The following is a 16,082-nucleotide window of genomic DNA, read 5'->3' as shown; positions in this document are numbered from 1 at the left end:
AATACTCAGAAAAATGTCAACATCTGCAGCACCTGTAACATGTTTTAAGCAGGCTCCAGAGGCTTTGCACATTTGCCTTCAAGGATGCATGACATAAAAATTCAAAGATATTTTTCTTTCTTTTAAGCAGGCCATATTTTAATACATAGATAATATGTAGAAATTCTTCCTACTCATCATATCTTCACAAACCCTTGTGGGATCAACCTTTATTACTCATATAAATGGTATCCTTTTAGTGGATTTTAGTCCAATATAATATGAAGTGTTGAGAATAAGCCAGAACTGTAATTTACTAATTATTTGTAGGCTACCAACAAATCATTTGCATTGCTATTCTCTAATAGGAGTTTCAGATAGTAAGACATCAATAAAACCATCTTTAAATGAAAGCAGAGAAATTTAGTAAGACACATTCTCTTGGACTAAAAAAAAAAAAGAAGACTATTTAAGGTATGTCTAATATACACCAACTAAATATCCCATCACAGATTTCTCCAATATATATTTAAGTCAGCTTTTGATTACCATCCATCAACTTGGAAAAAAAAAAGACAGACTATATGGCAGTGACACTTTCTGGTGATAAGAGCTGCCTCAAACAAAAAAAACTCTGTGCTGTATACAAGCCAGAGCTTCAGTCATGAAATTACAAAGAAATGAAATGTGAAAACCAATACAACAGGTATCAGTATCTGGTATTTAGAATATTAAGATTTTGCTTGTGGTCTGCAGGTGTTATGGCATATATGGCATGACAATGCAATGACTGTTCTAGGAAAAAATAGATGTATAATGCCTGATCTATCCAACGGTGTAAGAGATCATGGCAGAATCCAGCACATAATCATGAGCTGAATTGAAGAAAAACATTGTATATCAACTCTCAAAACCATAAGCCATCTTTCAGCAATTATCCAGGAAAACTTTAGAAGAATGACCTAGGCACTTATGACTCTCCACTCCCTGTACAAAAGTCATATAAAATACAAATTAAAGCAAAAGGCTAAAGACATTACCCATGTTACATAATGAAAAATAATCAGTGATATTTACAGAATAAAGCAGAATTTTCCATTTATCTGCATGATTCTCAGTTACAATTGGAATAAAGATCACTAGAAACCCTCTTAATGAATGGATTTGTATTTTTCTTTTGCTGGAAGACATTATACTAAAAATAAAGCCTCATACAGAAGTTTTGCTTTTTCAACTTTTTTTTTTTTAAGTAGGGGTAAAAATAAAAACAAAGTAAAAAGTGGAAATGTCTTTTTCTAGTAAGCTGTAACAGAAACTAGACAATAACTTGGAATTAAGGTCTCCAAACTTTGCAGGTAATGAGTATGGGAAGAAATAATTCTGATCAAATTATTCATTTAAAGAATTTGGAGTTCTTTCTTTTCATACTTGATCATAATACAATTTATTATTATTATTATTATTATTATTATTATTATTATTATTATTATTATTATTACAGTAATGAACTTGACTGGTTCGAGTTTTCTAACCCTGATTATTTACAAAACAATGAAGCTGCTTAACAATCTATTAAGAATATAAGAATCTCCTGCTCTTTTAGTCAAATTGTTCCCACAATTCAAATTTACCAGACAAAAATGCTTTCCTGGTTGAATTCTATATGATACTTCTAAGATAGTTACTAAACAAGTACATTCTTTTTGTTTGCAATTTTTGAAAGGCTCATTAGTAGTATTCAAAATGCATACACATTACCTGACTGTAAAACATTCCAGCTATTGTTCCTGTTCCTAATGCTTGAAGAGTGAAAAACTTCCATTTGACACAGCATTTTGAAGTACAGTCTTAAATTTTAAGACATTTTATGAACAGATATGTATCTATGATTGTTGAAAACAATACAAGTGTTGCATGGCTTGAACATTTTGCCTGACTATGCAGAGCTCCAAGTCTGGGGGAAAAAAGAAAGATCATTCCCAGAACAAGAGTTTGCTCACACTAATCCCATTGCAAGGCTGGGGTCAAACACACAGCCAGTGGCAAATTTCACATTTACATATTCAATATAAAATTTGCTGTTGGCAAATACGACCTTAACACTTAGTTTTCATGAACACTCACAGTAATCAAGCACCAGAATATAAATGCTCATGAAAAATTAATAAAAAGTGGTCTTAAAGAGTTTGAAATCAAATTCTAATTTTATATTTGAATAAATATTACTGTACAAACCTATTGCCATTTGTTCAGTTCTAAATGTTATCAACTTCAATATGACAAAAAAAATAATTCTTGGACAAATTTGTATTTGAAGTAATGTTTTAGATCAATATATGCAGTTAATTCTGCTAAGCTTCTTGGACGCTCAGGATCTAATCTCTGAGAAAGATATTTTAGTACTTCAGGGAAAATGCCCAGTGGTAAAAGTTCTCAGCTGACAAAATGCATGAAAACATACTTTCATGCCATTTAATGCAATGGCTGTTTTTCTCCTCCAGATTAATTGTATTGCATCTGGTTGAAGTTGAGAAAATTACTTTGTTCTTCAAAAATTTAACAAAATATGTAAATTCATAATTTTAGGCAAATACATATGTATTCTGCTGAACTGGGATCCAATATAATTATATGGTAATTTGAAAATTTTAGAAATAGTGTTGCCTTAACATTTTTAAGATCATTTTCATCAGTGTCTAAATTTTAAAGGTCTTGGCAAAACTGGATTTGGAGGTACTCATGCTGTATTTTGATTAACTTGAGAACATTAACAGATATTTTGGAAACAAAAAAGATTAGCATATAATTCCAAAGAAGTAAAAAGATAATTTGTATTTCAGCACATTGATGAAAAAGTGCTGAATTACAGTTTTAATCAGTTTATAGAATGAGGTCTTTGAAACTTTCAAAATTAAGCATAAATCTGATATATTAATCAAAACTGATTAAGCTACTTATCCCATTGCAACCCTTATTTTACCTTTTCTTATTTTCTTAATTAAGCAATAACACCACAGAAATCCATTCTTGCCCGAAGTTAATTACCATTTGAGACTATAAAATCTTATAAAAACAATAATTTGCAGACTATTATATAGAGTGAATGTGTTTTCTGAAACAAAATTGGCAACATCAACAGTAAAAGAAAACCAGAATGATTTGTGTAATTCTATTACATTGCTGCTGGGTTATTATGTCAGAATATCACAAATGCACAAACTACAGGCCTCACTTTTAGAAATTCCAAGTCTCTCAAACCTTAATAATTGTAGTTTTACAATTTTCTCTGTGCTCTCACTTTCTATAAAAATGCAGAAAATAAGAAAAACACTGCTGATGTTACATAACTTCATGATATCTAATGAATATTATACAGAGATGCTTTGATTCAAAAAAGCATGGCCCTATTTAGATAGCACCTTCCTGTTGAGATATAAAGATCCTGGAATACTAAAAGCTGCAGTTGTAGAAGTAAAATTAAAATTTTAAATGTCTTAATGCTTTCAATTTCCAAAGCTCCCAGTGTTTTAATTGGAAAAAACTCTGTTTCAGAGATTTGTTGTTGCCATTGTTGTGCAGGTGATTGACTTTACCCTAAAACCTCACTTACTAATTGATGGAAAGATGCTTTATGCACTCTGTGAAACCTTGCAATATTTCAGGGTGATGGATATTTAAACAAAATATTTTATTTGCTTGCATGCATTATGGTAAACCCTAGCTCTCACCAACATTTCTCTGCAATCACTGATTCAGAAATCATACATGATCTGAAATGCACAGGGGATTTTGAATATGTTTTGTATTTGATTTCCCATGTAAACGTGACTGAACAAAAGATGTCAACTTCAAGACAACTGAGACATGATGGACATTTTTGTGAAACATGCCTGTCTATTCATTTACTATGGATGTGCATAGAAGAGAAGGCATTTCAGAAAATCTAGAAACATTCTCAGTACTTTTTATTGCAAGCCAGTGTTTGAATATGGGAGTTTTTTGATGTAGAACAGTCCCTTGAACTTTCCTTTTAAAAGGTCAGCACAATTAGAATTTTTTAAATGCTCTGAATCACTACTGGCTTGACAAGGGCATGTGAAGTGAAATAGAGCTATGAACATTTCCTATTTTAAAGATATATGTCATTATTCTGGTAATGCCAATTCAGCCTGAACAGTGACTATTTCCCATTTTTCTCAGAAAAGTATTAACAGCACAGGGAGGTACCAACTCTTGCAGGTCTCTGAAGAAAAATCCAGAGAATGTGTAACTTGTAATTTTTACTGAAGAGCTGCTTTGCTCAGTAACCAGACCTGCACAGAAGTTCTTCTTGTGACCTGTGAAACTCTTACTACTGCAAGCTGTTGTACTGGCCACAGCCTTCCAAAACAGCTGACAAGAAACAGGTACTACCAAACTGAACTTGTATGAAGACATCAGTACTATCAGGGCAAAAGCAAGAAAAAAATACATCTAGAAATAGGCCCAGTGCTGACAAACAGATACCAAAACACCAGTACCATACTGTACCATACTAGTGGTTGAGAAGTATGGGGTTGGCCATCTGGAAACCTCCTTGTATCTGGCTGGAACAGGCCAACACTGGATACTATTGAAAAATTATATAGAGTCCATTCTCCTTTCCTCTTCCTCCTCCACCGAACAAACTGTCAAAAGACAAAGACCCAATGTAGAGAAAAAAAGACCTAAAAATATGTACAGGTGTTAGATAACCCCTGGATTAAAAGTTTTCTCCTGGCACCCATTTGATTTGACTATAGCCAGAACAGTGACATTTCTGATGAGTGAAGTCAGGTATTTTAACTGCTGGGAAGTTGTCAGAAGACTATGTGTGTGCACATTTGCACTTCTTTGAGCATGCCTCCTACGTGTGACTCCTCCTGGCTAGTTAAATGAGTGCACAGGCTCTATTCTATCCACTGTGCTCTCTCAGGTCCAAATCAAGCCATTAGAAATACAGAAGTTGCCTTTTAGAGGTGAACATTTGCTTTCAGTGTATACCACATGGTTGTTGCCTGTTTAAAGGAAACATAATTGATTCCAGGTGGACAATATTTTCTAGTCCTTATGGGTAAATGAAATCTTCTTAATAGTGACCAGAGAAGATAATTCCCATGCCCATAGGAGTTTTCATTTTTCCTACATTAAGTTGGAGTGTTTTGTGTATGTTTACTTCTTCTGCCTTTTGGAGGCTATGCCCAGAAAGGAAAACACTGAGTCCCTGAACTAAAGTGTGTGTAGCTCCACAACTGGGAGATGCTGTGCAGCATGAAATATTTCAAAAAGTCTTTTGGAGGGTAAAGTACACACACCTACAAATAAAACATGAAAATATTTCTATTTGCTTCCTAAGGAAGCAGAGAAACCTGAATCTTTACAGCAAAAACATCCATGTAAACAAGGTCACAAACAAAGCATATTTGATGGTACAACCTTTAAATCCACTCCTCAACTGTTTCTTTTCTTTGCAGCTCAGGTTTCAGAATTAATAGACCTGTATGACAAAGGAGGAACCAAGGACAGGTATTTGAAGGATGTTGTGCCGTAACTAGTGATTCAATCTTTCACTCTATCCCACTAACCTCTAATGGATTTTTGCTTTGAAGACTGTAGCCATGTAATAAGGAAATAACAATATTAATCATGTATGCTTGGTATTAGTCATGGCAGCATGTTCTACTCCCTTCTATTAAAACTCAGCAGTAATGATGAGTAGTTTTAACAGATGAAATCTTAATAAAATGACTAACAGATCTACAGGTGTCTTGAGAAAAAGAAATGAAAATATAAATTAGGACAACGAGCAACATATTAACATATTGTAAAAGTCTAACGTGACAGTAGTTGAATAAATTTAAGATTTTACTGAGTTTAGCACAATAAAAAAAAAAAATTAAACAATAAAAAGACATAGCTAAAACCAGATTAGAAAAGCAGATGAACACATATTAAGAAAACTACTCCAGGATATTTCCAGATTCCAGGCATTTCCATAGTAAAGTATTTACAGAAAACAGTAGACTATTCACAGCTGCTACATTCTTTTCCACTTGATGGACACATTTCAAATCTGTGCTGAAATATTTGATAGATTATTATTAGCTCAAATTTAATGAGCATTAAGGATATTCAATAACAGGTATTTTCATTAATTATGCCAGAGTAGGCAAAGTGACATCGGTTTTATTATTGTTGTTATTGTTGTTATTATTATTATTATTACTCAAGTCTCAGATAGAAAACAGATTAGCAGCTGTACAGAAAGAGTAAAAGTATTGGATTTCCAGAAAGTTTACCTTTCACTTTTAAATTCAGAAGTGAAAAACTGCAGCTAGATTACAGTCTTAGAAGCACCAACTGTGCAGCTTCCACATTTAAAGTTGCCATTCTGTCTAGAGGGGAAAGGATTAAATGACTGTGCTGTGAGTTATAAAGTACAGGATTTCTGCAATATGAGAAGGTGGTAATCTGTGTTTGCAGGTTGTTGTTATCACTTCATGAAACTGCAAATATCAATGTAGAGATACTTTTCTATAACAGATTCAGAAGTACTTCATAGAATTCAGAGAGCTAAATCTGATAACAGTCTAGGTCTCTGTTTCACAGTTAAGGAAACAAAGATAACATAAAAAACATAATTTACCAAAAGACACATCTGCAAAGTCAAGATGGATTGAAATTTCAGATCATTTGGTTTCCAGTCCTGTCTTAAAAATCCAATATGCTATTCTTCTGCTTAAAAACATTTACAAAAAACATTGCCAAAACTATTCATAATGAGTTTTAAAAATCAGTTTGACTGAAACCATAGTTTTAAAGAGTAGGCCAGAGTAAGAGCTTCATCAGTTGCAGATGATTGCAGTTAGGCAACAACAATCCCTACACTGCCAGTTTCATGTAACATAAATGACTCATGGAGAGTCAGCACAGTTACAGCCCTGCTGTGAATGCTGAGAAAAGGGGGAAGCAAAAGATTCCGTGCAGTGCATGAGGACATCTCATGTCAGGTCATTTCTGCTGGAAAAAACAGTGTCTTGTGCAAAATGCAAGCAGTGGCTGAGTTGAACCACAGTGCTACATATTGTAGTTACTGCTACATAAAATCCACCAAAGCCTAAATATCTATTCTGTCTTTATACCTACCTGCCACTACATGAGCTTTTCCTGTTACTTTTCAAGGAATGTCAGAATGCCACACTAACTGACACATGAAAGCTACCATTTTTCATTTGAAACATTCCCTGAATGTTCCCCAAATACAAGAAATAAGAAATTACTTCATATCTATAGTCATTTAATTTCTTCTATTTCCTAAGAGAAAAAAACTAGATGCTAAGATCCAAAGAGATATGTAACCATAGTTATTAATACTGCCTGAGATGTTTTATTCACAGCATTAAGAACAGAGACAATCTTAAACATATCAGCCTTCATTCAACTGGAATTCTACCATGGCTCTAGATGATTTGGTGCACTACAACCCTGAACAGTAGATCCAACACAAGGTTTTTGGCCATATGCAACTCAACTGACATACTCTCCTACTCATAGCCACTCCGAAGTAGCTCAAGGGCCTCTCACTCTCTCCCCAAACCTTGTCCATTGTTGGTGCTGTAGTGGCTAGACCCAGAACCACCACAAACGTCCATGCAACAGTATTATGTTGGTGCTCATCTATCCATCTTTATATTTGGACAATAAATGGAGGTAAAAGCTAGAAATACTTTAATTTCCAGCCTCAAGAATAATCATATCTATTATGGCGGATAACCATATCCACTAGGTGTCTAGATTGACAAACTACACATTGTTGGACCTTATTAATTAGACAAAAGCTGAAACTCATAGGTCTGCCTGTGAATAATCCTAATTTCAGCCTTTTAAAATTCTTGCTGTAAAATTTAAAGGAGAGTCTACTGGAAGAGGAGTAATTAATAAATCATGAGTAGAAGGAGCACAATGTCATGTAATTTAACAGATACAATGGACTCTCCTTCTACATACAAGTTCATATTGCACTTTTTGGGCTCAAACTGTGAGATATTTTTTAAGAGAATTGCTAGATTACTTTTTTTTCTGCAACCTCCTCCTGTGTTGACACTTCACTAGAGAGATCATGTATTTACCTTACCACATGAGAGCACTAAGACTGAAGCAATGTTATGCTGTACTCAGTTGGGGGTCTTTACAGCCCAAGAGAAACAACAAGCTGACAGTCAGTCTTTGATAGAAACTCATCATGCTTTCATGGTAGGAATAATATTTTCATCTTCTACAAGCAGAAAACTAAACTCAAGATTAAGTGACTCATCTAAAGATAACAAATAATCAGAAAGGAACCATGTAAAGGTTTCCAGTAAAATACATTAAGAACTGACTAAACCTACCTATCTAGGCTTATAGGACTCTATCAGTCTGTCTGTCTATTTATCTATCTATGATCTGTATCAAAAGTAATGAAAGACAATAAAGACAACAGAATGCCCACAACATTAAGATAACTAAGATCACTGTACATTGGGGAAAGATTCTCCCTGCTATGAAAGATGACATGAGTTTGATTAAACTACCTAATTTTGAAATTCAAATAATTTTATATCCATAGTACAGTTACCAGTAAAGCAAGGTGAAATACCAGTGTCATACAATAGGCTGCAGTGATTATGCCACAGATTTTTCTTTGCAGAGCTATGAAGATAAGACATATCCTTAAAAAGTTTCCACAAGCAGCAACAAGTTTTGCATCTAGGAAAAGAGCGAATTCTCATCAGAGTCACACTGCAAATATAAGACTGAATTTTCTACAGGTATCTTCAGCATTCCCCACTGAAAAAAATTCCACACTGCTTTACAAGGAATATTTTCTAAGACATTAAGACAACCCAAACACTAACATATGTACCTGCTAAGCCTTAAGTAGTAACAGAAAAAATCAGAAAGAAACAAAGGTACAAGCTCAGGTGTCTTGCAGAGCCATTTCAAAAGTATCGAGATGCAATAAGGATTGAAAATTAAGTTTCAACTCCTGTTCAAATCCCTGCTGCGAGCAACTAGGCTCCACACACTTCCTATTTTCTCTATATTACCTTGAGGTTAGAGCTACAGATCCTGTATTTGATAAAGACCCTACAAGACAGAAGTGCTAGAACAACTCCAGCTGCAAAGGACACACTGCAGACAAAACCCTACCTGCAACTCCTGCTGGCACACCAGTTGATGTAGTTCTCCTTTGCTGAGGGCTAAGCCTAAACCCACAGGTTACTGCACAATGCAAAACCACATCTATTACCACTACAGCAGCTTTACAACAAATTTACTCCACAAACACGTAGCATATGTCAGTGAATGTTTCTGAAAAAATGGATTATCAGAGTCCATTTACTTTGGCTTTTTTATATTATATATTTATAAACCTTATGCATATTTTAGTTTATAAAATGTCATATGGACATTTGATCCTATTTAAATATTAGTTAATATTTACTATTAAAATTAAAAATTAGTCTAATTAAAATAAGGATTTAATTTAAAATTTATTTGCTTCTTAAACTTTGAAACCATTTGCAAATACACCATTTTTTTTATTCCTAGAGAATTATCTACAAGGAGTTTGAGAAGCAGATTATGTTAGATAAACAAGGCATAAATCAAAATTTAATATGATAACACTTGCTACTCTGTGTCAATCCCCCCTTTCAGCTTTTCCAAAATCTTTCCTTGAACATGTTTCAACCTTATCATAAATACCCAACAGATTTATGTATCATTTTGAGGGTTAAGAAAATGTCTCAGAAAACAGAAAAGCAAGTCCTGATGTCCATACCAGTTTTCAATATTCATTCAAGGCTACACTTTTAGTAATATCTTTCTCATGTTTTTTAATTTCAACATTTAACTTCCAACATTTAAATCCCACTGAAAGATTTGCCATATTAATGCATATTAAAAAAATCAACTGCAGTAAACTTATAAAATATTTACAACCTGATCACTGTTGCACAGACAAAACTTAAAAGCAATATAAATATGACTATAAGCCAGTATATACAGAAGGGGGTATTATGAAGGCTCTGAAGAATGAAGCAGGATTTGCTGTACAGATTTCCAAAAGGAAAAAGCGTGCAAAAGCACTCTGAAGAATAGTGCAGTGATCTAATCTTTCAGCCTGCACTAAACCCGTTCATCAGAACTTCATCTTTATTAACTCCTTCTCTCTATACCTGAACAGCACATGTTCGATGACCTGACATATAGCAGAATGCTGTATGAAACACAAAGAGTGTCCTTGAATCAGCAAGGTAAGATTCAGAAAGATAAGCTTTCAAATACAACAGTACTACATTATTTTTAAAATACAGGTAAAAATTCTGTGGAGCTAAGCAGGATTTAAAGGTAATTTCTTTGGTAATCTTCTAACTTCTGGCATGATTTTCTGAAATATAGGGTTTCCTGCATCTGAAAGTACTTAAGAAGAGTCAAAGAGTCAAATACAACAAAAGTACATGATGTGTTTCACAAAGTTAATTCACCTATGGAACCAGCCTGCCACAGACTTCTCAAAAATTTCTTCCCTAGAAGAAATCTCCTTAATACACTGTTATTTTATACCCAAAATGATAACAGCTTAACTAAAGGAGAAGAGCACCCTCATAAGGAACAGCCAGAGGACGAGAGGCAGATGAATACTTTTGTCTCTTTCTTTAAATAGGATTAAAAGCAACCAAACAACAAATCTCCAACACTCCGTACTGCAAATTACAGCTTTTGAAATTAAAATGACCTCACACAGCCAGAAGGATGTAGCACTGCTGAAATTTGACAGCTATAAGCGGGAAGAAGAAATGCTGGAATATGTACAGCTCAAATCTTCATAATAAAACAATCACCTTTAATATAGAAAAGCCTATCTGAGAAGAGCAATTACACAAACTTAGGAAGAAAAGATTGCACTTTGTTGCTTGTCATGTTAGAAGGTACAGTCATATTGGTTTAGGAAAAACAATAAAACAGCTGATACCACTGCATTGCTATCAGCGTACACCATCATTTCAGCAACTACAAGACAAAAAGTAGACTAAAAAACAGAAAAGCTCACCACTTCTTCATGCCTGCATTTTCTCACATTAATTCCATTAATCTGTTATTAAAAAGATAAAGAGAAGACTTACTCTACATTTCATAAGCATAGATTTCATTTCACTTTTCTAGAAAAATACAGACAAAATAATTTGCAGTTTTACTCACCTGTAGAATTGCATCTCCTATAAAGAGCAAACCTGAAAGTTCAGCTGAAAACAGAAAGCATATTTTTCACTCACTTTGTACAAAACAGCCAACATTTTGTGTACATGAATTCTTATTTAATGTTTTTGCATTATTTTTTAAAACTTCAAACCAAAACCTGATAAAAACTCCAACATAAAATTACCAAATAAATTATTTGTATTTTGTTTTTTAAACCCAAATTACCAGTGTATCACTGGTACAATAAAAGAGGCTGTTCAGCCCAAGCACTAGACATGAAACTTCATGCATCAGTCCTTTGGCACCTTTCAGGCCATTCTGGTGAGGTATGGTATATTTTTCTGGATAGAAAAGGACTGCAGGACTAGGTCTTACTTGCTTGTGAAAGATCATTTCTTGTAAAGAAAAAAAAGCAACATGGAGACTCCAGAGCTACTTATGAATGACAAATCTAATTTTTAAGCTTTTACCAAATATAAAGGACCCTTTAGATCCTGCATCTTTGATAAATAACAGAGACTATTAATGCTGCATAACACTTAAATATGCTGAAGTGCTAGAAAATTAATATATCATTTAAAAAATCACCAAACTGAATGTGATTTTTAAAACAAAGCTGCATCACAAAGACATTTACAAAATCTAATTCTACGCTTCCATTTTTTAAACACTGTGTTCCATTTCAGAGCTATCTGGTGCAAACATACCTTATGAGCATACCAGAAATATAACAAAGATTATTTAAGTGTCTACAGACAAGTTAATAACCCCCAACCTGAGAACTAAGGAATGCTAACAGATTACATGCAATTATTACCCATAGTATTCCATATCATTACAGAAGATACTGTCTGGAAAAGGCTAGTATCTGACTTGATCCAAAAAATGTACTTATTTACATGAGCTTTAGAACTATATTGAATTCATATTGACATAAATTATGATACTCAAATCCACGTTTGAAGGAATGGTCCTATTAGCTATCTTTAACAATGGATTGTTAAATTATTGCAGGACAGACATTCTGATTTTTTTGAGGCACAGGCTTTGGGTCAAACAGTATTTTTTCTATCAAAGTTCCCTAGTCCAAGCACACAGCACGACACTTCCTACATCTCAAGACAGCAGTCTCCTACACAAGAGATGTCCCTCAAAACTAGCTCTCTCAAAATCAGCAGTACTTTTAGTGAAAGCAGTAATGAATTGTAACATAGCTAGGTATGGGGGCTAGAAACAATGTAACAGCTCCTGCAGCAAAAAAATAATGACAAAAATAAAATTGCACTTCAGTGTGCCCAATTAAACTTAAGTATATCTTCCTTATTTTTCCTGCAGTGCTTAATAGCATTTTAATAGCTACTGCATGTAATATATGCCACATTTTTATGTATTACTTAGTTATATGTATACTGAAGAGAATGTAGTCACAAGTATAACTTCTTAAGGTTAACCTAATGGCCTTCCTTAGGTGCTCATTCCATGCCCCTCCTTAGCCTCCCTAACTCCAACTTTCTCACCTACCTTTCAGGGCTGGCTTTCAGCTCTCAATATGCTGATTGTTCCACACCTTTCTTTATCTGTGTGGGTGAATGTGAGACTTTTCTTATGCTGGCACATTTTGGTTGAGGAGAAGCTCAGTTCTAGAATTATTGCATTACAGATAGAGGGAAATGTTTCCAAGTTTACATTTCTGGCCTTGCACAAATAAATACAAACATAACAAAGATATTAAATACACTGTATTAGTACTGGTTCACAACCTTCCTCCCTCATAATTGTGCACATCTTGAGCTGTTTAACTATTATCTATGTATCATTCCAGTAACTTCAAAACACTGCCAGTTAATACGGAGATTTAGCACCAGCTCTGTTATTATTAAGTATGGTCAAGACTTTTTGCAGTACCAATTTTGCAACATATGAGCTGCTGCAAAGGCTGACACAGCTCAGCATCTAATGCTGAAATAACATAGGAGTTATTATCAAGGTTCTGCCATTTGCCACCCCTGTCTCAATACTACCTGACTAACCAGGTTAAAAAGTCATGCATTCTCCTGCCGTGTTACCGTGATTTCAGAGGCAAACATTTGATCTGCTACAGCTTCCAGAAAATAACGGGGAAGTGAAACCCACTAAATCATTGTCTTTTGTTAAATTTGTTGAACATTTTCATTCTATAAATACCTTCCTATTTCTCATCTTAAAAATAATGCTTTACAAGAATCTTTTATTAAAAAAAAAAAAAATACATTGAAGACTTTACAAACTATTCCAAATATCAATTCCGTACTTTTTCAGAGAAAGTTTCTGAGGAAGAGATCATAAAGACATGGGAGAGAAAGGGTTTGTTTTTTGATAGTATTTGTTTAACACTGAAGAATCTCAAGATTTAATACATCTTTCTTTAAAGGGAACATTGAAGCACAGTGTAATAAGCTGATACCTGATACCCACCTCTTTGTTCTTTGGAAATCTTGGAAATGACCACTGGAATATTATGTTCTGCTCCACCCTGAAAACAGAATAAATGACAATCTTGTCAGTCACTAAAAATATCTTTTTGATTAAAGTTATATTTTACCCTTTCTCTAAATGCAGTTTTTAGAGAGACTGAGAAAATAACTCTGATTCTGCATTTCCTCTTTTTTTTAATGAATATTTGATTGTGATTAATTCCTTATTGTGTCACATAAAGAAGTTCTCAGTTGCCATCATAAGCTCAGAAACTGAATTCAGAGCTCTACCAGACTTGAAGAAAAAGGACATCAGTTTCTGTGAATTCTGGAGCGCTTAATGTATGAAATGTGTCCTGTAAAAGCAGAATGGCCATCCAACTACAATGGCAACCACACTGTGTTTTCACGCTGGCTAGAAGGACGTAAACAAAAGCACAAGAAAGAAGGTTTGGACTTTTAATCTCAAAAGCATTTTTTATTTGCTTCTGTCTGTCACACAAGAGTGAGGAGAGCAGTGGCATAAGTAACAAGGAACAGAAAAAGAAACATTAAGAAATGGAATAGTAGGTGTTCAATAAATAGGGAGAAATAAAGGAAAACCGGATGATAGTTCCAACAGCTCAACAACAATTCAATGCTGTTCCTTCTTTCAGTTTATCCTGTTGGGACTGGAAACATTTATGGTCCTTAAGAAAAAAATAATAATAATAAATCTTAAATGAAAAGGAAATTCAAAGGAAGGTAAAGGCAAATATATAGAGAGACACAAATATTTTTTCCTCTGCAGAGAGCATGAAAGGGTACGCTCAAATGCAAGCTGTACAAATTCAGGTCACCAGAAACCACTGTCTGCCGCATTGTTGTTTGGCCTACGAATCCTGGTTAACGATTTGCTTACTCTTCTTTTCAGCAGACAGTTTTACTTTGGAAATGATGGCTTTTTTAGGTCCAGGTATCCAGTGTCAAGGTGTGAAAAGGACTGACACAGGTATTTTGATGGCCTCAGGAACAGCACACGTCCCTTCTTCACACAATCACCAAGTGTTTGAAACTGAACAGACTCCTGCACTCAACACCTCCTTCTATCATGGAATAACGATTAATTTCCTGTGACGCTGTAGAATGTTAAATAGGCTAAATGTTCCTTCTGCTAGTGGCTATTAATGCAAACGGTCCTAAAAACACTGAGTTAATAAGGATCTCAGTAATATTACAACAATTTTTTGTCTACAGGAAAAGTTCTACTGGCACTGCATGAGATGAGTGTTGACAAGCACAGAACACATCAGTATTTCTAGCACAGACTGAGTATTGACTCCACAAAGACCAGAGGCTACCATCATTTCAGTTAGACTGAGGGATGTATTCAGACTAATTAAATTGTAGCTTGTTGAATATCTCTCAGTAGTTCTCACCAGAGAAACAGCAACAGCAAAAGTTGGCTTTACTGCAGATAATGGGTTCAAGCTCAATAAATTTTTAAGTTTTAACCTATACCCTCCAGATTTCTAGCCACATACAAATTTAATTTTTTTCAAAATTTTTCAAACAACCAGAAAAAATAATTGTGTCATTTTCTTTCTAAGCTTCCAATGTTACATACATGTTGCCCTATTTAAAGCCCAGCAAAGAAGTATAAGGTTTAAAACAGCCTCCCTGCCTCCTTAGACTCAGGGCTCCATTAAAGCAGTAATTTACTTTTATTACTAAGCGAGTCTGCAATGCATGCAACATGATTATTCCTCCCTTGTATTGAATCTACCAAAATGCATTTACACAGCAAGTCTGAAGAAGCTTTCAGTAATGTCCTACTGAAGAGAATTATCTCCTCTCATTGCATCCGAGTCTGACCTGCATGAAGGCTTCTATTTAAATTAGTAAAAGGATGTAGTGCCTACTATTCTAGGAAATAAAAAATCAAAATGGGAAACAGAAAATAGTTGACCACCTATCTGTACCCAGTCACTGTTAGCAATTTGTAGCTGTATATATTCTGCCAACATCTTGTTGAATACTACTTCAGGTCAATACTGCAGCCTTGCATCCTGCATTCTCCATACTTGATTCTCTGTCCTGTAGAGGAAAAAATGTATGTGTGTCTAAAATCTGGTTTTACAGTCTCAGGGGATATTCTTCTGAAGAAACCTCTGGGAACAGAGGCAACTTTTCCACTGCTTTAAATTTTCTCTTCCTCTAGTATGGACATGTAGTTATAATCCCAGACAAAAATACATCAAGTATTGTTGTATTGTAGTATATGTTTATGTAGTGTTGAAGACTTAATGGCTCAGACCTCTACCAGAGTCTTATCTTGATCTTTGTCTAGCAAATTCTCTTTGTCATTTTTCCTTAAGCAGGGATAGATGAGCCTGGAATAATGGC

At 34.4% G+C, this 16,082-nt stretch overlaps 1 protein-coding gene across 4 annotated transcripts in view; it reads right to left on the bottom strand.

Moving 5' to 3' along the window:
• The window catches only part of SNTG1 (syntrophin gamma 1), a 325,066-nt gene that overhangs the window by 113,674 nt on the left and 195,310 nt on the right, over positions 1-16,082 (bottom strand). For all 4 annotated transcript variants that reach the window (XM_069005956.1, XM_069005958.1, XM_069005959.1 and 1 more), the window contains 3 exons: positions 13,699-13,756; positions 11,245-11,288; positions 11,096-11,137 (listed from right to left, as the gene is read on the bottom strand). In XM_069005956.1, coding sequence (XP_068862057.1) covers positions 11,096-11,137; positions 11,245-11,288; positions 13,699-13,756 — 144 coding nt within the window. The remainder of the gene's footprint in view (positions 1-11,095; positions 11,138-11,244; positions 11,289-13,698; positions 13,757-16,082) is intronic.

The sequence above is a fragment of the Aphelocoma coerulescens genome, chromosome 2 (assembly GCF_041296385.1).
Source record: "Aphelocoma coerulescens isolate FSJ_1873_10779 chromosome 2, UR_Acoe_1.0, whole genome shotgun sequence".
NCBI classification, from domain to species: domain Eukaryota; kingdom Metazoa; phylum Chordata; class Aves; order Passeriformes; family Corvidae; genus Aphelocoma; species Aphelocoma coerulescens.
The sequence above is the reverse complement of the archived record's forward strand: the minus strand, read 5'-3'. Positions and strand labels throughout refer to the sequence as shown.